A 24866-nucleotide genomic window follows, 5' to 3' on the forward strand; every position below is an offset into this window, starting at 1 on the left:
GTGTGTGCATATGTGAATATAAATCTGTCAGAAGCCACTTTTCCAAAAAGGGATTGGGCCAAAACCAAACAGCTTTATTCTTATCAGAGAATTAAGATGATACCACCCCTTCCACAAATAAAATAAAATAAAAATGGATTACATTAATTTAACAGGTTATCAGTTTAAAAAATTATTGGATCAAGAATCTGCCCAAAGTAAACAATCTGGTTGTTAAGCAGAATAAAGTCTACTAAGGGGAATATGAACATGCCTCCTCACCTTAAAATGGAAGGATTTCCACTGCATATGTTAAGCATTGAGGCCTCTTATTTCTTTTTTAGCATACTAAGGTATGCCTTGCCCTTTTCAAAATACTTCGTTACCCTTCAGATCTTCTCTTTGAAGACTCTTAACTGGGAGTTGAATTTGCCTCATCTACTTGGCCAGAAAAAAAATCACATGAAACTTCCTCAATGTGATCCCCTGAGTCAAGGACTTCAGCCCCATTTAAAAGTTTCTCTTTATTCAGACTGGTGGCATCTCATCCTCCCATCCCTACCATAATGGATTTACTAGTTGCCTTTTCAGGGACTGTACAGAAATTATTTCACTCATTCCAGGTCAAAACTCTTATCTGGGATTAAATCCTGGATAGTATATGTTTTAGCAGTAACTGAAATTACTTTGAAGAACAGGACCTTTAGACTGAATAAGTTGTCTGTCTGTCTACCTACCTAGCTACCTACTTACCTACCTACTGTAACTTGACTTCTCTGATTGTCCCTGAAAAGAATGGAGACCAGCCAATCAGATATCTTTCCCTGCAGGGCCTGGGTATAGCCTCTTACCTTTTAAGGATTTAAGACAGATTTATTAAGAAAAGAACTAATGGCCTATTTTAACAAAGAAACACCTTGCCATCCATCAAGGAAGTATATATGATTAACATTATGGTATGTTGATGGAGGGGAGAGATTGTGCCTAGAGCAGGCTGTTATGTAGCAGGGTGCTACACTTTTGCTTCTTGTATTTAGTATCTGTATGAAGTTGCTGGGTGAGGTCATCTGCTAGCACAGGGTCAGTTATAATCAGTATGCAGATGATACTAAGTTGTATATCTCAACTGTTGGCTGAACAGATCTGGATGAGGTCTTATCGTGGGGCCTGGAGGCTGTTGGGGTCTGGATGGAAAGCAACAGGCTCAGACCTAAGCAATATATATTTCTGGATGGGAAGGAACAGGCTCAGACCTAAGCAATATATATTTCTGGATGGGAAGGAACAGGCTCAGACCTAAGCAATATATATTTATTAAAATCATTTAGAAATATTAAAGTTTTTATATATATTTTTTAAATTTGTGATGGTCATGTGATAAAGTTATACCCTTTTGGCAAAAAAATTTTGGGGAGATAACTATGACTAATCAACTAATTTAATGTTCCCCAGAGCTAGGCTTACTGCATTTATTTACAGGACCAAACCATAAGCTTAACATTAAAGAATTTATATTTATTTAATCTTAGCAGTCAAAATAGTAATTGTGCAACATTGGAAAACTCTAGATAATATAACAACTGAGTTGAAGATTGATTGAAGAGGAACTGAGTCCTCTTCAAAAGGTATTAGAAAAAATTACAGATAAAGTTAAAGTAATGAGACACCGGAGGCAGGAACCATAATTTTTTCAAATATGGATGGATTTTATGGTTTATCTAACTAGCAATAGATTATAATCTAGTTAACTTTATATATATGGCAAATTTTCATATGTATAGTACCTGTCTCTTTATTCACATTGCAGTAGATCTCCTTTGTATTTTCTATATTTTTTCTTTTTTTCTTTTTTTTTTCTGTATGTACCTTGGATTACTGTTTGGACAGGCTCAGACTTAATCCCAGCAAGATAGAGTGGGCATGGGTTTGGAAGCCCTCTGATACAAAGGATATTCCCTTTGTGGCTTTGATCAGCGTTGTGCGCACTGGTTTGTGACGTGGGTGTCCTCTTGGATTCATAGCTCCTGCTGGAAATGTAGGTAATAGCTGTGGCTAAGTGGATATTTGCACAGCAACAACTAGTGCTGCAGTTACATGACTTCTTGGATTGGGGGACCTGCAGTCACTCATGTCTTAATCGTCTTCTTCATATCAGTAACTTCTAGCAATGGAATGTCCATTGCCAGTGCTGGGATGGGGTCAAATGACTTGCCTGCTGAGACAATGTCCATTGTCAATGAAATGGGGAATTTCTACCTTTCTCTGCAGTTCCAGATACCCATAATTCTTGAGCAAGTTGGGAGAATCCTCACTGCACAATTGGAACTCTGTGTTTGTAATGTTGGATTTTGTTCCATATGTGTTTGGAAACTGTAACATTTTGCAACACTGTCTATTTAACCAATCGTTACTAAAGCATAATTTCTGTGTATAATTTTTGCTTTTCATTATTTTTAGCCTTGACTTAATGATAAGATGTACAGGTAGTCCTTGAGTTATGACCACAACTGAGACCAGAATTTCCACTGTAAGTTGTTGCGGTTGTAAGTCAAGTCACCATGTGACTGAACCCAATTTTATGACCATTTTTAGGGCAGTCATTAAGCAAATCACAGATTGTTAAGCGAATCCAGCTTCCCCAATAGGCATTTTTTGCTGGAAAAGGGCAAAGATCGTCGCAAAATGCGATCACGTGACCATGAGACTCTGCAACTGGTCATAAATGCGAACCAGTTGCCAAGTGGGGTGGTGGCGGGATGTTTCACAACACTCAGAAGTGCTTTACAGGCTATAAAGCACCCATCCTGAGGCAGTCGTAACTATGGACCATCGTTAAACAAATGGCATAAGTCAAGGACTACCTGTAGTTCATTCAAGTCCAAGCAAGAAATCTGCAGTATGAAATCCATAGAAATAATTATTGGTCTACAATAATGATCCTGAATGTGGATTCTTATGTAACTGAAAGAGGGAAGCATTGAGGAACATGTTTAAAACATTTCTTTTTAAACAGACTTTTGATATCTAGCTATGTTGGAAATTGGGTAAAAGGGAGTGAAGTAGAATATCTAGTAAATGTCATGGCAAGCTGTGACTAATGTGAATGAAAATACTCAATTCTACAGTATCGTATTTACTGGAAAGTGTTTTTTCCAAACAATTGCTGTTCAGTTTTTTTAAGGGAAAATACGGTAATAGAGGAGGATGGTGTTGAAAGTGTGGGAAATACAAAGTGACCGAAAGGGAGGTAGGACAAGATACTACTGGTATCACTCCAATATGATGAGGAACACCATGCTAGCCCCACCGTTTTCTTCTTCCTTACTATCTGTAGAGGTGAAATGTTTGCACTGAAGAGTCTCTGCTATCCATGGAGGCTTTTCGCACGGTGAGGACTCTGGAACTCAGCATCTTCAGGTGGTGGAAAATCTCCATGGACAGAGCTAAACAGTATAGCAGAGCATAACACACTCACCTGGAACTAACAGCCCACTAAACTCAATGAGATTTATTGCAAGGTAAGCATTGGGTTATGTTTGCTGGGCTCAGGTTTTTACAGTCTCTCTAAGTGTGCATGTACTTTTGTATTATATGTGAAAGAATGGTTTGCATGTGTGTATGTCTGTGAAAATTAAGGATCAATTTTTCAAGTGGAATACCTTATTAACTTTAATCTGGAGTCACTAATGTTGTTATTTTGTTATGGCCTCTTTACTGGGGAATGTATTAGAGAAATTAATAGTGTTTAGTCAACAAGTTAGGGAAGGCAGACAGTATACACGTTTTTGTTTCCATTTTGCCTGTTAAATCTTTGGGATGAATCTTCTGAAATGCGGTACAGTATTATCTGTCATATTTTGTTACAGTAACATTTAGCTCTGTACTTAAAAAATCAGTTAGAAATGGATATGAATTGTAAAAATATTTATATGGTTCCTCTTAACAGAATATAATTAGAATTAGATATAAAATGTGGGAAGTTTAAGACATGTAAATAAAATTATGAAATGAGTCTTTTGTTATTATGTAAAACTTCTATATGAAACATAACAGGCTTGCTTAACATTAAAAAAAATAGCATGAACAACTGAATGAAGTCTCAGCTTGGAACTCTTTATGACATGAAATCCCCTTTAAATCCATCTCAGCAAGTAGTCAAGAACTTATTATAAAAATAATTCACAAATGATGCCATACCCTTTAAAATTACATTTATTAATCAAGATTTTTTCTAGTTTATGTTAGAAACTCATAATCAAATTAGCACATATTACAATTGCTGTTGACAGTGCACATGAAGTTACTCATTTTGGTTGAACAAGTTGAGGAAATTGGAAAAATTACTCAACAAACCTTGATAATTAATTGTGTAGTTTTATTGTCCATATTTCACAAGACTTTTAAAATGCTCTTACTTGAGACATTAATCCTATCTTTTGTTAGCTACAAAGTTTCTTGTAACTATACTTGAAAATTAATATACATCTCAGATCAATACTTTCAAGTGTTAGAAACAGCAATAGCTGAAAAGTTATACATGATCCACTTCATGGATTATATAGGAGGATGGGGAAAAGTATTTTTGTACTGCTGAAAAATCAATATAGCTTAGAAACATGAAGAACCTTTAAAAATAAAGTAGTATTTATTCTGATACTCATTTTTTTTTAGCTTATCAGTGAAATTGTCCATAGATAAACTTCCAATATAGAAATCTCTTTTCGGACAAAAATAATCAATATAGTTATTCAAAGCTTTGTTCTTAAGATTTCAAATATAGTTATATATGTTTCTGCACTGTGACTTTTGCCATATTCTTTTATTCTTTATTATGCCAATCTTTTCATCTTGAAACTTCTTTAATAAACATTATTTTTTTTAAAAGAAAAGAAATAGGTCTGCTGACGTTATCCAAGCACATGTCATTTTCATAATACCTAAAATTTATAGGGAATTTCAATCTGAAACGATAGCCCAGAAATAATATGTTTCATTAAGGAGACATAAATGTGTCTCACACATCACTGTACAGCATAGTTTCTTTAAATATAATTTACAATTGACACAACACTCTAACCCAGCCTTTCTGAACTGGGGTTCCATGAAGAGGTTCTGTGAGAGAGTGATTCAAAAAAAACATGTGCTGTGCAATGCTAGTGCTTTCAGCGGTGGAAATTTGTACATGCCATGACTCAGCTGCTGGCCTGCTGCTTTGCTGTTGCTGTATATGTTGTAAAACATGTTTTCTGTAAGTTAGAAGTTGATTCTATTGTGAAGTTTTAGTATTTTTTGTGGTTCTTATGCAGGAGTTCCCTGAGATGTGAAAGTAATTTCAAGAGTTCCTCCAGGGTAAAAAGGTTGAGAAGGGCTACTCTAAGCACTAAAGTAAGAGCTTAAGCCTTATCTATAAAGGAAGGTGGATTACTTGAGGTTCTTCATCGTGATCCTTGTGACTCTCTTAGTCTGCACAGCACCCCAGTTTGGAAAGTTCTAGAGCACCAGAGAACTTTGGGCCATCCTGATACCTGTCTAGATGGGGGGTGCCTCCATAGCAGTTACTTCTTTAGACTTCCTGAGAGAGTTATTTTCTTAATTTGGGTCTTTTTTCTTCTTTTTAGCTTCACTGCATGATATTCAAAACCTCCTTTTGGAAAATGGCAATGTTGCACAGCACACTACCTCCGTCAGATAGCTATTTATTTTGCCAAATACAGCCAGTCTTCATTTAGCAACTACCTCAATTAGTGACCATTCGCAAATATGATGGTAATAACCAGTAATAAAAAATTATTTTCCGACCAATGGACATATGTATGCCCAAATTTCTGTGCCTGACAATAACACATGCTGAAATGAGAGTAATAGCTATACAAGAGAACTTTATCTGAATGAGATGGCAGCAACCAGTGATCATCTCAGCATCTCTCTCTTTCTGTCTCTCTGACCATTTTGCTTAATGATCAAGTTGTTGGAATGGAATGCAGTAGCTAAATGAGAAGTGGGTGTAGACCTTGGCGAAGGGCACACTGTGGACATGGGTCGCCATAGTGGACCCTGTTGTATCTGTTGCTTAGCATTTCATAATCTATAAGTTGGAGGTTCCCTCCATGGGCCTGTCCTCCAATACTGAAGCCATTCAACCTCAAAGAGGAAAAAAACCTGGGCAGACAAGTCGATCACAGAAGCACTGTAATTGCAGACACATCAATGTTAAAAGTCCCAACACCTTGAATCTAGAAGGTTTGTTGAGTAATAACTAAGGTTGTTCTAAGTGACTCCATGGTTCTCATGAACATTAGCTTCTAAGGCCAGAAAAATCCCCCTAAGGGAGAGTAGCTGTACATTTTTAGTACCACATGCAGTTACATTTCGATCTATATCCTGTTTTCCCATTCTTTTTGGGAGCCCTCAACAGTATGAAGTTGATTATTATTCTAAATCATTTGGCTACAATGATATGGATTTCCACTGGGGGTAGAATAGGCCCTGGAATCTGTCTTCCACAGCATCAGGACTGCCAATCCTAGATATTTATGTTAAAGTCAGGGATCACAGCCAACAGCCTATTCATATTGAATCAGGTAGCTGACTGAACAAGAAATGATCTCAGATCTAAAGTGGCTTAGCCTGCTTCACCACTTCCTCAGTACTGACTTTATGGTCCTGCTTCTCTCACTGTGCTGATAACTAAGGTTCTGATTATTCCCCTTCCTCTGTTGATGATGCCTCTAATCTGTCTTTACCACAGAAGGTTTACCAAGACTATTGTTGCATCACAGAATATCTGATCCTAAATTAATTCATTAACACAGAAGTTTGATCTAGTATAAAGGCATAGAAATCATCCTTTTAGGACTCAATTTTTGATATGTTTCAGGGCATTGCTGCCCTCTTTCTGCTTATTCTTGGATTAGTAGTATTCATTAAATTCCTGGTAAAAGAATCTTGAACTAAGCCTTATTTTATTCAACCTATATCATGCCGGATCAAAACTGTCCATACTAGCACTATCATATCTAGGCTTTCAAAACCTAAATGTCAGCAAAGACATACAGAAAATTCTAATCCTTTGTAGCTGTCTAGTGGTTGTGCATATTTTTGCAGCCTACATATGGTGGCCCTGCACCTTTGGATTATGGGGAACAACACCATCCTCCATTAAATTTTATAATGGGAGTCAACAGAGTTGCAATCCTGGGTGTAAGACCACACTGTTCTGACAAGGAAGGGAGAAAATTAGTTATAGAGGAAAGTTTATACCTCTGGAATGCTTACCTTAAAAAAAAGACCAATTATCTGGAACGCCTAATCAAATACTAGCATCTTCTGGTGAAAAGTTGCCACCCAAATAACAAAAAATAACTTAAATCTTCCTAACACATCTCCACAATGGCTAAACAGAAAATTAAACCAAAATGAGGGATCTGGAGCTAAGACTATTGTATAGTTATTATACATAAAGTACATCCTGGTGCCACTCCTAAGGCTTCAGTATCAGGTTACAACTGAAGATCTCCCCTTTGAAAGACACAACTAGCAACACATTGAAAACTAGCAACACATTGGACAGAGTGTCAAAACTCAAACAGTCAGATGTAGTAGCTTGTATCTGGATGGAGGCTGCTGTACATCCTATATCTCAGGTACAGCAGTTCCTTTTTTTCATCTGTGAGATTCTAGATGATCCATCTTACTAGTTCAGCAGGGTCAAAGAATTTTATCTATATACCTCAAGAGTCTTGTTTTAACTTTACTACCGTCCTGCTCTTCATCACAAGTAATTTTTCCACTACTGTCTCAGTTCCATGATCTCTCAATTTAGGGTGGTCTCTTTAGCTTTGGATAATGTTTAGGGTGTTTACTAAGATTATGATGAATGTGGTAACACATCACTATATTCAGAGGTTCTTTTATTTTCCAGCATCTAGATGACTGGCTTCTCATCAAGGGGTAGATTATTGTTACTTTTCTCCTTTGTCCTTCTTGTCAATTTGAAAAAGTCTTATCTACTACCTCCATAGTAGAGTTGTGTCCCATCAGCATCCAACTGGGACCCAACCATAGGAACAGTCTTCCCAAGCAACAACTTCTACACCATGAATAGGATCATTGCTATGATTGATGAAGCCTCTCCAGAACCGGGGATCTCTAACAATTTAACCCTGAAGTTGCAGGATATATGGCTTCCAGTATCACAGTCATTCTATTTGCCAGACTGTATGGATAGAACATCTGCTTAGCACCAACTCTGGCTACTCCACCATTTATAATTATTTCACTGTTCCAGCTACAGTTGCAAATTCTTTCCATTGCTTATCACAGATACCTTCCAAGACTCAGTATTGCAGTCTTTGCCCATTGGCCCTTAGCAACATGATGAATGTTGTCTCTAAACCAGCTCTAGCAACTTGCATTACTGGACTTTGCAAGCCTTTCAGACCTGATCAGGAAAAGGACGATTCAAATTATATTAGACAACATGTCAGTTCTTTGTTACATAAACAAGTAAAAGGCTAGTGAATTTCCCTCTTGCTGTTTACTTTTCAAAAATATGTATATTGCATACAACAGAAAATCCTTCAGGAGCAATATCATGGTCATATTCATATATACTAATGCCCTGAAAATTCAGTAATAGATGGTTAACAGGTTTTATTTCCTTCACAGATATAGAGGCTTCAGGAATGTAGGAAAGAAAAAAAAATTGATTGGAATCCTGAGCAGGTATTAGGTAGTGGTATAAGAATATTAGATTGAAAATAAATCTTACAGATGGATAAAAAGAAAAACATGCATAGATTCTCACAGAAGCCCTTCCTAAAAGATCACTATTTCTTTTTAACAACAGACATGCTGTGCTCTTCGTATGGATACAGCGGACTTTATTCAGATTTTCCTATCTTTAGGGCCCAAGAGTGGAACACACTAAATTGAAGAGAAGTATATAAAGGAGGAAGGAATAAAAAATAAGGGTTTCTATTAAACCATCAGGAATATTTATGCAATAGATGGTGAACTTGTTTTCCTCATTTTTGCCTCCAAGACCCTAATTCATCCTATTTTGTCTGTCTGTGGTATGGATATGTAACATGAGCTAAATATGTTTGAACCTCACCACCCAGACCTCTTAAATGTTACTATGAATTTATTCTCTCTTCTTAGGCTCAATCTGCAATGATAATGATATAAGCTTTTATACAAATATTCACTTCAAAGAATAAGGTAGTACTGAAATCTGAAATGCTAAGCACTTTCTGTATTGTAAAGATTATGTTTGGATGTTGAAGACATTGGTAATAGTTCAGTAATTATTTAAAACAATGTACAATACTTTTCTTAAACAACAAAAATCATTTTTGGACAATTGCATATTTTAATCCCACAGTTAATATAAATTAATATAAACTTCTATGTCAGAAAAAAAAATAGTTGATTTGTTCCAGTTTTATAATGAGATTATAAAACTGCTGGTTCTTTAAAAATAGTGTTGATTTAATTTTGCATTATATTAATTTTCTGGGAATCCTTGACCATTTCTATGGTGCTTATTAAAAGAACTGGAATTAGTAAAGCCATTACATTTGGTTCTGACCTTGATAAAAATAACCTCTTTTTGCCATTTCCAAAAGCAGTTACTAGCATTAGTTCTAATACGAACACCCATGTTGAATATGTTGTCAATTCAAGCATGAATTTGATTTCTTTATAATATAGGACAGCAATTCCTTCCTTTCTTGAAGTAATAGAAATTGCCTTAACTGAAGCTATATTACATATTTATATCAAGGATCAGTCTGCAAATTCATTCTTCTCCAGAGAAGCAGAAAGATCATGTGAAAATGGTGACCACATGTTGTCAGACTGCATGATTTAACAAAACCAAAGGCAATCATTTCAAAGAAAAATGTTTTATTTTCTGCCAGCAAAATATAATGGAGAGAAATTGACTGGTATTATTTTTAAAAATTGCTCAAATCACTGTAGTTAGTGTAAAATTGTCTCTGGAACCATTTCCTGTAAGTTAACCAGACACAAGATTGTATCTTTTGTATTTTGAATACTGAAGCTTGTATTTCATCTGTCCTATGTGGAGCCCATCAGGTGTAATAGCCCTTTTGATGGTCTCTTCATTTACCCTTTCCTTTTCCTATTCTAACTCTGATGCAGAAGCACAGTTAAACTTACATAGCTAGGATTTTTAGGTAATATTAGTTGTACATGGATTTTTAGCCAAATTTGAACCTTTATAGAACAGGGCTTGTTTTGCCAACATTAAATTTAAGGTTGGGATTAAAATACGTTATTATTTTGATCAGATAATTCCTGTTTCAATTTGGTAATGTAGTTCCTCTCTGTAGTTAAATTGATAGCATTTATTCCAAAGCATTCAGAAATATACCGGCTAAAATAGTGACAATGTTTGTTTTTAAAAGAAAACTGGATATGGAATATTTTTGAACGTTTACATTATCCTCTAGAACATAATAGAAGAAACTATACGTGGCTTTGACAATTATTGAAAATTTAACTTTTTGCTTAATCCTTTCCCTGACATTTCATGTTCCATTTTTTTCTAAAAACAATATTAATTGTATAGATGTTTTAGTGGTAAGATTTTCATTCCTCTACCATCTAAAAAACCCTTTTGTATTTCTTAATACTGATTATATTCTGGAATGAGGCTAACAGTCACTTTCATATTAAGTGTTGGAGATTTTTATATATATATATATATATATATATATATATATATACACATCCACACACACACACACACACACACATCCACACACACACACACACACACACACACACAAACACAGTATGTACATGTGTGTATGTACACACAGACATACATAAACACACCCACACCCCATACATCCACACACACATAGACACTTATACCAGGTAGAAAATAGCTAATACAGTGACATCAGGCATGGTTATAATATTTATATTGTGCTTATATATTAATGTCTGAAGCAGATGCCTATCCATAAATCATTTATCAGATTAATAATAATTTTAATAATTAATTATAGTAATTTTATATGGTGTTTATAATCAGGAAATTTAGAGTTAGAAAAGATACCTAGGTCTCTGTTAAAATATTTGAAACTGGGAATGGTATGGTCGAACCATAACATTCTACTCCTTTAACAGTCTCTGATAGATATAGCACTACTGGTTGAGTGGAAAGGGGACTAAGAAAAATAAAACAAGGGTTTTCAATATTATTACGATTGAAACTCCAAAGTCACAACTTATTTTTGAATAGTTCTGCTTTATTTTGCTGTATTTCCATTTTTTCTCTTTATATTATCATAAATAAAATTGCTTTCTAACGAAAGTAATTCCTAAATAGTCTAAGGCATCCAGGACTGATTTAAGTTGAGATGATTTAAATCACCAATGAGTCCTCATAGATTTTAATCAACACTTCTATTTCTGTGGTTTTCTAAGAGAAGTTACAGTACTATTGATAGATAAACATTTTAAAATGTTAATTTACAACAAAAGAGAATCCCTTCCACGGATTTGCAACATTCTTTTCAGTGCAGAGAACTCATTATAAAAAACAGTGCAGTATTTTAAAGTGAAGTTACTCATTTTTAGAATGCTAGAATATGAAAAATAATTTCTTTAGTTTAGATAACCATAAAAGTTCTTAAGAAGCATCTGTTAGTTACTGAAAAGTTGCCACCAAGTTTTAATGATGGCTTGTACTATGACATTATAATTCCATTTTTCTCTTTCTGAATGTAAGCAAGTTGAAGTGACAAAATGTGTGTATGAAATAAAGTAACAGAAAATGTTGACTCTGAAATATGGGTATTGTTGCTAAGGCTGCTCAAAGCATGTATCTCTATTCATGTATCTATACATCTTCAATTGATTTTTCCATTGGCAGAGAATATAGATTCTGGAATATGATTTATTTATTATTTCAATTTCAAGGCTGCCCAACTCCAGAACAACTCTGGGCAGCTTACAATGAAAAAAAATTAAAAAGAGAAGAACATATATCAAAGAAAAAGAATACAGCTGACCAGAACACAGAATCAAAAAACAAAGGGGCTCAACCACCATCTTAACCCAAGGCCCAGCAGTTCCAAGAGCCAGTCAGGCTGAGTTCAATCCAACAAGAATTGGAATCACATTGCTTGGGGGTTCTCATCTCATCATATCCCAGGAATTTACCAGACCAAGTTTTTCCCAGAAAGGACTCCTGAACCATGGGAAATGTATGGGGTCCCAAATGGAAGACAAACTGGTACTGTATAGCAGCCATTAAATTGTGATCCTGCCTTCAGCTAACACAGCAAACAAATTAGCCATCAGTGACTTCAATTATTCAAGACAAAGTATACATATTTATTCTGCTTTGTTCAAGATTGACTAAATAGTGTAGAAACAGAATTCAAGAGGATAAAACATGTGTTCTTTCAGGTTTAGTGGCTCATGGTGCTGACTTTTTAAATGTAGTGAATTTGGTATACGTTTCAGAGCATACTAAATCCCTTCTGGTTTCCAGGCATTAGATGTTTTTGTTGCCAACATATACTGAAGATATACTTCTAGGTCACCTGTCAAATCTACTTTATAGATGTCTAGTTATAGTTCTGATCTGAGTCACAGTTATCAGAAGGCAAATATAATTCTTGAATAATTGCCCAAAGTCAGTGCCGGTCATAACTGTTAGTACGTACTGACCTTCAGTACTTCTTCCATGACCAGAGTTTAGGCTTTTGAGGATGTTATGATTTTCAAGTATATATATTCTCTTAATCTGTGAAAAGTAATTTAGGTACTAGGCATGTATAAAGGTTGAAGAAGTGCAAAAAGAGAATATATCTAATCAGATACATGAAATACTTGTTTAATAACCACTCATTCAGCGACCATTCAAAGTTATGACGGGGTTGAATAAGGAGACTTACAACCAGTCCTTATAGTTGTGGATGTAGCAGCTTACCTGTGGTCACGTGATCACTATTTGTGACCTTCACTGCTGGCTTCTGACAAGCAAAGTGAATGGGGAAGCTGGCAGGAGATCACAAATGGCGATCACATGACATCACACTTAACGACCGTGTGGGATTTGCCTAACGATGGCAACTGGGACTGCTGTTATAAGTCACGTTCACGTGATACTGCACATTGCCATTCTCAATTACTGTTGTTGAGCGGTACTACTTGTATCCTTTAGGAGAAACTGAAATACTGATGCTTTTTTTTTCCAGATAAGAATTCCTGGAATTTGTATTATTTACATTCTTTGTAGCCATACCATATTATGTCCACAGTGAATAGGAAGGCATCTTACTCCTGCATATATTAATATTTTTAAAAGTCAGGAGAGCTGCTGATTTTATCATTTATAGATTTCTAGTGTTTTAACACTATTAAGATGGTGCTTTGACAGCAAGGAAAAGTCTTTAATAAAAATATTAATAAAATGTGTGCATATACTTCAAAAATTTAAACTTTAGCAACTAATCATTTTTTTCTGTATAGTTTAGAGATCAGAGATTGGGTCCCCTTTCATGTTTAATTTCTTGATGAAATGCTAGTAGTTTTATTTAGCTTGGGGAAGAGAGAGTCAAGAATAAGAAATTAATTCTAGACTTAGGCTGTCAATTAACATGGAAAGTTGCTTAAATTTTAGAGATAAATCAGAGCAGGCTCTTAATACTGTATAACTATGTCGCATTCCCTTAAACATCATATCTAGAAATCTTTTTTTTTAAAAAAAAGCTAGAATTATCAGAAGTAGAACTTTACATACTTGTTTTAAATGTATATAACTACAAAATGCTATCACGACAGATTAGGAAAGAAGTATAGATGAATAATAGATAATATGCTAGATAGTTGGCTTCTAATGCTATAATAATTACATAGTTTTTGAAGATAATTTCTATGTAGTAAGAACCCTGTGGAATACTGATTTTTAACTGCTTTTCCACAGCATATAAGGGTTGGTATGTACATCAGAAGTTTTGAGAACAAATGCCTTTCCAAAATAGGAACTGCCCATCTCCCATGGTTTTTGCTTATCCAGTAAGATCCAGGCAGAGTTGGTGTGCTTCGTTCACCTTAATCAAACATTGCCATCTATTAGGACCCATGAAGCATGCCTTCTCCATCTTTGGAATAATATCCTCCAGAGATCTGTGTCACCCTCACCCCGATAACGTTCCAGAAGGCCTTAAAAACCTGGCTGTACTCCCATCTTGATATAGGGTGTTTGTGGAGCCCTGTAGTTAATCTTTTGTTAGAGGGAGTGAGTTTGGATGCACGGGATTTTCTTGCTATTTTTCCTGTTTTCTTTATTGTTGTTACTTGATGTAAGCTACGCTGACTAATTTTGAAGTTGTGTGCTTCCTAATTTCAGGATAAATAAATACATAAACTACTGAGACATGTAGTAGAAATGGTTGGCACAGGGGACATAAAATGGTTGGCATGAGGGTCATACTTACTAATGGAGTACACATCTACCAGAATGCTACAGTATTCTTTTTGATACTCTGGCTTAGGTTTCTCCTTTTCTGGGCATAAAATGTAAAATCAATAGTTATGGGTGACTATCTTAGAAAAATTGTGGGACCCGAATCATCCTTGCAAATAATAGCATAGGAGACCAGTGCATTACTTTGCAAGATGCCGACATCTCCCACCCCTTTTCAAATTAAGGATTAAAAAGACAAAAGTAAAAAGTTATGTGGCTGGGTAATGTAGCGGGTGCCACGGAAGTAATCCCCTGCACATAAATGCTCCCAGGGAACACACTAGGGATCCTAGGCCTCTTGGAACCAGTGTTTTTGGTGTGAATGATCAGTAACTAGTAGAACAGAATGAGGTAAGGCAATTACATTCTCAGTTGTGATAACTTATGTTTTGGCAATAATAGTGTTGCAGTATACCACCTTTTCTTGGTGTAAGGTGAAAGGTCCCCTGTGCAAGCACCAAGTCCATGTCTGACCCTTTGGGGGGATGATGTTCTCGTGACGTTTTCTTGGCAGACTGTAGCGGGGTGGTTTGCCATTGCCTTCCCCAGTCGTCACCTTCCCCAGCGAGCTGGGTAGTCATTTTACCGACCTCGGAAGGATGGAAGGCTGAGTCGACCTGAGCCAGCTACCTGAGAGAGAATCCGGCTTCCGCTGGGATCAAACTCGGGTCGTGGGGAGAGTTTTCGGTTGCAAGACTGCCATCTACCCCTGCACCACTCTGCGCCTACCACTCTGCGCCACAAGAGGCTGTCATTTCTTAGATAGAATAAAAACCCTTACTTTTTTTATTTCTACTCTGAAATGGAATCTCTTATGTGATTTTTTTTTTCTTTTTGAAACTCAGCCATAAAAAGAGTCACATAAAAATTGCTGCTGTTCCACCAAATTAGCTTTTTGGATATATTTTTAATTGGAGTCCATAAGTCAAATTCGTGGTATTTTAAGAAGTTGAACAATACAAATTGCAGATATTTTTTAGAGAGAGCTCAGTTCAAAAGAAGTGTTTATACACAGATGAGGTTACTAACAAATAACATGTCATAGGATAACAAGACTGCTTTTTCTTCAGTAATTTCACATTTGTAAACTACACTGCTGGGAAAGTAAGTGAAGTATTTATCTATTCTATTTTTACACTGACAAATCTCTGTAAAAGACCAGGGTGCCTAACAGAAACAAAGCAAGTGCATGAAAAGAAGAAGTCTCAACTCTAAATCAGCTATACAGCACCTTCAAACACAATATATTACACTTGTTCAGAATGCTCATTTCCACATGAGTATTCTTTTTAATGGAGAAGACTTCAATTTATGTTTAAGAACAAATAAACTGTAGTACTTTGACAGCCGTTCACACTTAATTCTTTGCATTAAACCAACAGCATTCTTTTTAACAAACATCCATTGTTATGACAATGTTTCAGGCAGAATTTATGAGAAATGAAATTATGTTACCAAGGAGATAGCATTTACTATAATGGAGAGTAGATCCTAGAAAATGGCCCCTTTTACAGCAGCTCAGAACAGAGCCACAAAAGCAATTGATTGGTCTTGGCATTTAGTCTTATATCAGCTGTGTCATCCATTGCTTCAGGAGTGAGAACACTAATCTAAAGTGACATTTCCTTTCTGGCGGGCATTTCTGCCCTGATGAAAGCAATTACTTCATTCTTAAATGATAATTTGCAGGAGTTTCAACCACTTTAATTGATAACTTTTTGTTCTGAGAAGTTCAATTGTGAAGTGATTAGCTGATTTTGTAAATAGAAATTTAAGGTGTGAAATGTACAATTTGCCCTGAGATAAAAGTTCTGCTTAACTAGGTAGTTTTACTAGAGAGAGCTGCTTGTTTTCTGCTGTTTTTAAGCTACCAACTGAATGGTTTAGAGTAGGAAAAATCTTTGTACTATTTGTATTCTAGATGAACAATTATTATTATTTATGATACAGTTGATAACAATTTATTTAAGTGATGTTTGGAGCAAGAATACAGTAGTGCAAAGAGTCTGTATACAAATAAGAATAATATTGCTAAGATCTATCACGCTTCTTTTTTCTCCAGAAAGACCTCGACATTCCTTTGAGTATAAACATCTCAAATATAATCTTTAAAGATTTGCAAAATCTTCTTGCTATGTCTGCGTATTTGACACAGTTTTTTTTCTTTATAAATGTAGTGGTATACTGTTTTGTATGTCAAATAGGAAATATAAAGTAAAAATGAAGGTCGAACTGATTTAGAACATCAAACAGTTTTCGTCAGCCAAGCTTAATATATCCTGAGTTTGTGGAACAAATGAAATTTTGCTGCTGTGTTACACTTTGCTTCCAAACAACCATTACAACTGGTTTTATATATTGTGTGATCATCAGAGCATCAAACAGTGCATCTCTACTGACGTGTTGCATGATTTATTTATTTATTTATTATTCACATTTCTTATTTATTATTCACATTTCTATCACTGCCCATCTCCCCCTAAAAGGGATGATGATCTACAGCAGCAATCTGCCATTTATATAAGGACAAAATGTGCATCTATATTTAGTTGTGAAATTAGCCTATTATACTCTTGATGTTTACAGAGGCTAACATAAATTAATGATGACAGCTATGAGTAGTGCATTAGTTAAGCAGCAGAGTTCTTACCTTGAACTTGAATGTTCCAACTTTAACTTCCAGCATATATTCTAGGCAGCTTTATTTGCACATTAAAGCATCTTTCCTGGACAGGTTTAAAGAACTTGTGCTCTGCTGTAAATAACAGCAGATGCTATTTGTTTACCCATTTGCCTAAATTTTGCCTTTGGACAAAAGTGATATAGTATGGGAAAAAATGTTCATCCCCACCCATTCAAAACATTTATTGACACAAAGGGCCCATTCACATTTGTCCAATAATTACACTGAAAAGTTTGGTAGAGCAATGTAGTTTGTCAGATTTTATTTTGCTTCATGTTGGTTTAAACTGCTAACCTACAAGTGTTGCCATGCAGTTCATGTCAAAAGTGGTACAGATTCTGTAGCAACCATAGATTCCACTGTTAACTCTGACTAGAGATCTGACAAGTAAGCAGGTGTTCAAAGAAATGCAAGTTAAAATGATGAAATCTTTGATAAATTTTTAATGGCTGAATTTTTAATATAGACCTTCTTTCTTTGAGTCTGCATTCCAGATTAATTGATAAGCAGTACAGTTCTGCAATGCTTGATTCTCCTAAGCAAACGAGTAGGAAAATCCATCCGCCTGTCAGTCCATCTGTCCGTTGGCTTCTCCTCGAATCTTAGTTGTTCCTTCTTTACAGAAGGATTCTGAAAGGTTTTTACTTCTTTCTTTTCAAGAAACAAGATTTATTTTCTTATGTAAAAAGCCATTTTTATTAAACAGAAATAGGATTGTATAAATATTTGAGCACTTGATTCCAAATCTTTTTCCTTGTCAGAAATCTAGAATAGCGGTTCCCAACCTTTTTGGTACCAAGGACCGGTTTCGTGGAAGACAGTTTTTCCACGGACTGGGGTGGTGGTGGTTTCGGGATGATTCAAGAGCTTCCTCTTTTTCCCGACCTTTTATTCTTTTTTCTTCGCACTGTTTGGAGATAGCAGCCAATGGGCTTGCTTTCTCTGACAGGAGGAGGAGCTCAGGCGGTAATGCAAGCAATGGGCCGTAAATACTCAGGCTGTAAATTTGCTCGCTTACCCACCGTTCACCTCCTGTTGTGCGGCCCGGTTCCTAACAGACCACGGACCGGTACCGGTCCGTGGCCCGGGGACCCCTGATCTATAAGAATGCCAATATTAGTATGTGGTAGCAAAATTAACAAAGAATCTTATAATACTCTGCTGACCCATTCCCACTGAACTACTTACATTATATCTATGTATCTATCTCTATCTCTATATCTATAAATAAATGTCTCACACAATATTATATAAAGAAACAGAAGATGGCATTAGATTTCTCAATAACTCTGAAGAGTCAGCAGTTTCAGAAACTGTCAGATATCACTCCTGTCAGTTGTGATTTTTTTTTCTTTTTTAAGCTGAAGACAGATACAGAATCGCCATACAGACCTGGTGGTACCGGTGGTGGTTCATGTTTTCTGTTCTATCAGTAAGATAGGCATCTGGGTTTTTGTGCCACATTACCAATGCAGAAGCTCAGATTATTGTAATTAATAATTATTAATTATTATAATTAATAATAATATGTTATTATTATATTATTAATATAAATTACTCGTAGGAGTAATTTCAGTGATAAATAATAGGATTGTGCAAAGCTATGAATGGATGTTTTGCTTTGACAGAGGTTAATGCAACGTACCCCTTTGAAGCTGATTTGCAGTTCAGAAACCCCCTTAAAAAAAAGCATCCACCCTGCTTTACTTTTCTTCGTTTCTTATGCCTTGCCTTGGAATTTCAGTAGGCAAAAGAGGATTCTGTGCATGTAGAAAAGCCACTTCTCTTTAGCAAAATTTCTGGACAAGGCTTCAGAGTGATGTGAAGCACCTTGATATAGAAAATGTTGTGGCCTCCATGTCTTAGTGGGTCACATTCCATAAACTCTCTGACACTAAACATTTCTTTGAGCCAAATCCCGCTACTTTGCAGATACCTAAGGAGAGGAGGCAAGCCACTTCCCCCTTTCCTGATTTTTCCCTTTATTTCCTTTTTGGATTCAGTTTCTGATTTCTGCATGTTCCTTGATACAATAGATGAGGATTGGGAAGCAGCCAAGGCAGGATGATTAGTGCTGTAAAAGAAATCACAGCACTGTGGGGGCTACTCTTGCAATTCTCTTGCCTGAAAGTTAGAGGACAAGGAGAAGTGGGTCTGGCTGCTGTCATTCGCTTTCTATGCTTTTTAATAGGAGCTAATGCAAATGGATACTAGATTAATGTACAAGCTGTGTCATTCCCCCTGCCTTATGCCATTATATCATAGTCTGAACAACCTTTCAGCCTCTAGGGCCTTATTTTATGGTTATAGTCCTCGAAGCCAATCGCTATTTATTACAAGTACAGTGCTGCCACTACAAAAGACTTTTGGTAAGATGTGTGTAATAAGGTAGGGTGATACTTCTCATTTCAAGAATAAGTAAAGAAATGTTGAATGTTTTCTGAAATGAAGCAGTATGAAATAAAATGTTAAACAGAATATTAAAAAGACAGTATTAGCACAATTGTTGTAATGCGACAATTGTAGCATAACAGTTGTAATGAGTATAACAGTGGTAATGATATGCAGGAATCTGCTTTTAAAAAATGAATTTCTCAAGGGGTGAGATTGAGTTAAAATTGGTTTGTTTATATATGGGAACATAATCATCTGCAGGGGGCAAATGTCATGACATACTCGCATCAGATGTTTGGGTATAGGCACATAAGCATGGCACATGTGCAGTGATGTTGCCATGCACATGTTGTCATTTTGGGATAAGGGAAACTTGCTGCAGACTGCACTGGGAAAATGTAAAGGCTGTGGAACACTTGGGCATAAAGCTTTTTAAACTGAATGGCTTTTGCTTCAGACAGTGTTAAAACTGAGCTATGTATAAAATGAGAGCGCAGCCTAACATGTACCAAGTAAGATACAGAACAACTCCTCCTTCTCTAGTAGTGTAGACCACTGTTTCATAGAAAAGAAGAACTATTAAAAAGGATACTGTAGGCATAAGACAGCAGTCACATGGAGTCAAGAAGGGAGAAGGTTTGGGGGAAAACTTCACTGATTGCACAGTAATTTCTTCTCATAGATTGTGTGATGTATTTCATTCTGCATCTGACAGAAAGGCTGTTTAAATTAGCGTATGGGTGTCTTGTCCATTAGGATAAGAACATAAGAAGCTGCCTTATAGCAAACTGAATCATTGGGCCATGTAGTTCAGTGTTGACTGACACAGAGTATTTCTCCAGGGTTTCTGAAACAGGTGTGGTATTTTCTGGTTCTATCTGGAGATGTAAATGACTGAATTTGAGATCTTTGCATGAATAGCATATTTTTTTCAGACTTATATTAAAAAATAACTGATATGACAAAAGGGCCTGTATTTTGTAAGTAAATGGAGATGATAAACACCAATACAGCTTGATTATAACCATAAGATTTAATACACTAAATTGCTCTAAGTGCACTGTAGGAGTTAAAGAACTAGAGTGTAAAGCTAATTGTAATAGCAAAATCAATTAGACCTAATAATTAAACCAGCATTATGAATTTGGACAAAACAAGATTTCATCTATTATGACAGTTACTGTATTGGAACTGGTTCTTTTTTAGTTTGTTCATAAACAATCTGGAGTTTGAATTGAGTAGTGAGTTGGCCAACTCTGAAGATGATATCAAATTATTTTGAATGATTCAAACAAACAAACAAAAAAGGATGATGGAGAATTCTCAGATTTCTTGCAGCTGGAGAAATGGACATTAAAATGGTAACATAGTTTAGTGAAAACAAGTTTAAAGTGACACACATAAGAAGAAATTTCTTAATTCAAATATATACTGATGGATCTGGGCTAGTTATGACTGATCAGAAAGCAATCTTAGCAGAAAATCAGAAGGAGTTTTGTTGCACCTTTTGCAACTAACAAGTTTTATTAAAAGGCATAAAGTAAAGGTTATGGTTTTTTGCCAGCATAGACTAATACAACTGTTCTCCTAAAAAGGGATTTTGGCAGGATGATGACAGAAAGCTCAATGAAAATCTCTTGTGCAACCACACTTAGAATATGGTCTACAGTTCAGGTTGCCACACCTCAAAAATGATATTGTAAAATTGTAAAAGACAGAAAAGAAAGGAAAGAGAAAAGGCTTTAAAAATATATTTATTAAAAATGTGGGGAAGAGGAACATTATAGGGGTATATAAACCAATGTATAATATAGGACAGATAAAAGAAAGTATTTCTTCACAGAAAGTATAGTTAGCATGTATAATTTATTCTATGGAAGAATTTTAAAAAGGGATGACATTAATTCATGAAAGATGGGATTATTAATTATGATTATCATATATTATTTCCAGTAAAGGAGGCAATAGGTTTCTAATACCACTTGCTGGAGTTAAATGGTGTTGCTTTGTGTCTTCCTTGTGGGATTTCCACTGGCTATTGTGAGAAACCTATCCAGATACCATTTATTTTTGTCAAGTTATTTATAACCTATCAATAAATATTATAAATACGTTTTAAAAAACAAAAATTATATAAAAGCAGAATAGGAGTCAAGCTGCAGTCACTGAAATCTGAAGCATAGGTGAAAATCCAATTTCCCACTTCAAAATAAAGCCAATATTGGCTCTAATTTAGCCTCCTGGGAGACAGTCTTGCATAACAATGATGTGACAATCAAGAAGGTTTCCTCTTATATCCCTACACCATTGCAGTCTCCAGTGATGGAACGCAAGTTTCAGAATAGAAATGTATTTTCAACCAGCACATTTTAACTTCAGTGAAGTGCTATTTCTAATTAGTGTTTATGACATAGTCTAGTTCTAGTCTTAGGCTGTATGAACCACTCTGGCCAGATTGTAATCTGTAATTGTAATTTGGCTTAGCAGGCTGGCCAAAACTGCTAAAAGAGATCTGAGCCACTGAGGCTGTAATGATATTCCAGCAGTATTTCAAAACTTTGTATTTGCTTTTTCAGTGAGACTCCAGTCCCTTCAGGACAAAACATTTAGTCCCTTCATGGATCTGGGAGACAACATGAATTGAAAGTTCTTCTGGGTGGGATTCAGTTCCAACTGATAAGTCCTGGTCCAATACATTACAGGATCAAGATGATAATCCTGCACATTTGCATTGCTACCTGAGTCTGTTTATACAGACAATTCAGAAGATAACCCTTTGGCTCATGTAAGAATAAATAGATTACTAATGATGTTCATGAAACAGAGAAGCTTTCATATATATCCTGAAATATATATGCATATAGCTTACATGTCTATATTTAGACCGTGCTTGCAGGATATGTTTGTACAGTGGCAAGGAATCATAAAGAACAGTGGCTCTGTCAGAGAAAATATAATAATAATGAACATCTTGCTCTCTTCTTTTCTTTAGTTTACAAGCCTTGAGAAAGGAAAAATCCCGAGATGCTGCTCGTTCTCGAAGAGGAAAAGAAAATTTTGAATTCTACGAGTTGGCCAAATTGTTGCCACTCCCTGCTGCCATCACCAGCCAGCTTGACAAGGCATCTATCATCCGATTAACAATTAGCTATTTGAAGATGAGGGACTTTGCTAATCAAGGGGATCCTCCATGGAACCTGCGTATGGAAGGACCACCACCCAACACATCTGTGAAAGGTATGGGGTTTGAATAGTGATAGCGCATGGAATGTGGCAGCCAAAACTGATCTCTGAATTGAAATGTTTACCATCCTTTCTTTTTTCCCTGCATATCAAATCCTTTAAAGGGATACAAATGTGGAAATCTGAGGTCTGCATGAGAAAGACACCATGTGAAGGTGAAAGAAACCTCTTATTCTATTTATATTTTATTTTAACACAAACATCTAAGCACAACTATTGTGCTGGGAAAATGAGAAGAATTATGCATATTTACATGACTTAGGTCTTAGTCTAATAAACTTAAAATTGCTGAGATTGAGAAACACTGGTCTGATACAATACACTACAGTACATAGTTACTCAGAAGTAAGTCCCATTGAGTTCAGTGGGGTTTACTCTGAGGTAAGTGTGTATAATGGGTTGGATCTTTAGTGTCCTTAAAACCTGAAATCAATCAGCTTAAGCATGCTTAATTCTGTGTTGGATTGTAGCTGTGAAATGGATTATTTTGCATGATTATTAGAAAGTTAAGCCTTAATACATTTTAAAAGCTTTGTTTTACATATGTGTACATAGAATAGTCCTGTTATGTTTTTCTATTTATTAAGTAGGTAGTACCCCCCCTTTTTTTTGAGTGAAAGAAATGTAATCTTTCTGATTATAAGAGGAGTAGTTTGGTGATTTATTTTGTGTCTAGAGAATTAACTGTGATTAATTATTCTTGTGCATGCTTATTGCTTTATATTTTACCAAATTTGAAAGTACTTTCTTTAAAATTTAAGGCATTAACTTGAAAATAAAAGCCATTTCACTCAAATTAGGTATTAGAAAGGGCTAACAATTGAATGTAAACAGCTCTATCTACTGTATATACTTCATGATACTTACACGGAAGTACAGGAAGCCAAACATTCAAGCTGTACTATTGGGTCATTACTTATAAGTCATTGTGTTTTATACTTTTCAATGAAATTTTATGTGTATTACAACTGCTTACCTATAAAAAAGTTCACTTGTTAATCAAAACTGGAATAAACATGTATTAATTGTGTTAAAAGCTCCTTCCTTAGATTCAAAACATATTTACAAACTGTTCAGATTGTTACTTGAATACAATAGTTACAAGCCAATTTTCACCTGGCTATCTTCTTAGACAAAAGGCTTTTTGCTTGGTGCTCTCCACCTGCATTTTGGTTTCAAAATTGGAACTAACGTCTGCAGAGTTTTGTAAAATAGGATCTAAATGGAAATGGGGAGAATTTGGGAAATGGTTCTTGTCCTGATCTTTGAATCATGCTGAGTTGATATTAAAATGGATGAGCTCACTTTTAAAACTGTATTAATTTCTAATAATGATAAATATAGACAAAATTATGTAGTTTCTTTTTATTTTAATCATCAGGTTTTTAGAAGGATGTCTTCTAGAGTTATATTCATCTATGAAGAATAATTTTGATCATGCTATTAAAAGTTATGTGTCATAAATGATAGTTTTTCTTCAACTGATACATGTATATACTTAATACTGATTATATAGTTTAACATTTGAAAGCTGTCCTCAGCATAATGTTACTTCTCCCTACAAAGGGAGTTTTGAGTTAATAGGATGAACTCACACTGACCACCACTTTCCCTCTCTACAGCAGAAAATTGCAAGGAAGGAGTCAACCATTTGCTTTTCTTTTTAATTAACTAGTATATAATTAATATTGAACTAAGCATTCTGATATGAGAGCCGGTTTGGTGTAGTGGTTAAGGCATCAGGCTAGAAACCAGGAGACTGTGAGTTCTAGTCCCACCTTGGGCATGAAGCCAGCTGGTGACCTTGGGCCAATAATTTTCTCTCAGCCCTAAGAAGGAATCAGTGGCAAAGCACTTCTGAACAACCTTGCCAAGAAAACTACAGGGACTTGTCTGAGAATTGGACACAATTGAACAGATTTTAAAAAAGCATTCTTATTTATCTGAATAAACCAGGATAATATATTAGCTTGTTTGGAAAACATAGTAAAGGTGAAGGTTTCCCTTGAAGTCCAGTCGTATCCGACTCTAGGGGGCGGTACTCATCTCCGT

General features: G+C 35.6%; 1 protein-coding gene across 1 annotated transcript in view; it reads left to right on the top strand.

Moving 5' to 3' along the window:
* The first annotated feature begins 1882 nt into the window (after positions 1 to 1882).
* NPAS3 (neuronal PAS domain protein 3) overlaps positions 1883 to 24866 on the top strand; it is a 520563-nt gene continuing 497579 nt past the window's right edge. The window contains exons 1-4 of the mRNA XM_063290029.1: positions 1883 to 2014; positions 3314 to 3497; positions 22564 to 22808; positions 22919 to 22969. Coding sequence (XP_063146099.1) covers positions 3481 to 3497; positions 22564 to 22808; positions 22919 to 22969 — 313 coding nt within the window. The 5' untranslated portion in view covers positions 1883 to 2014; positions 3314 to 3480. The remainder of the gene's footprint in view (positions 2015 to 3313; positions 3498 to 22563; positions 22809 to 22918; positions 22970 to 24866) is intronic.

The sequence above is a fragment of the Candoia aspera genome, chromosome 1 (assembly GCF_035149785.1).
Source record: "Candoia aspera isolate rCanAsp1 chromosome 1, rCanAsp1.hap2, whole genome shotgun sequence".
NCBI lineage: Eukaryota > Metazoa > Chordata > Lepidosauria > Squamata > Boidae > Candoia > Candoia aspera.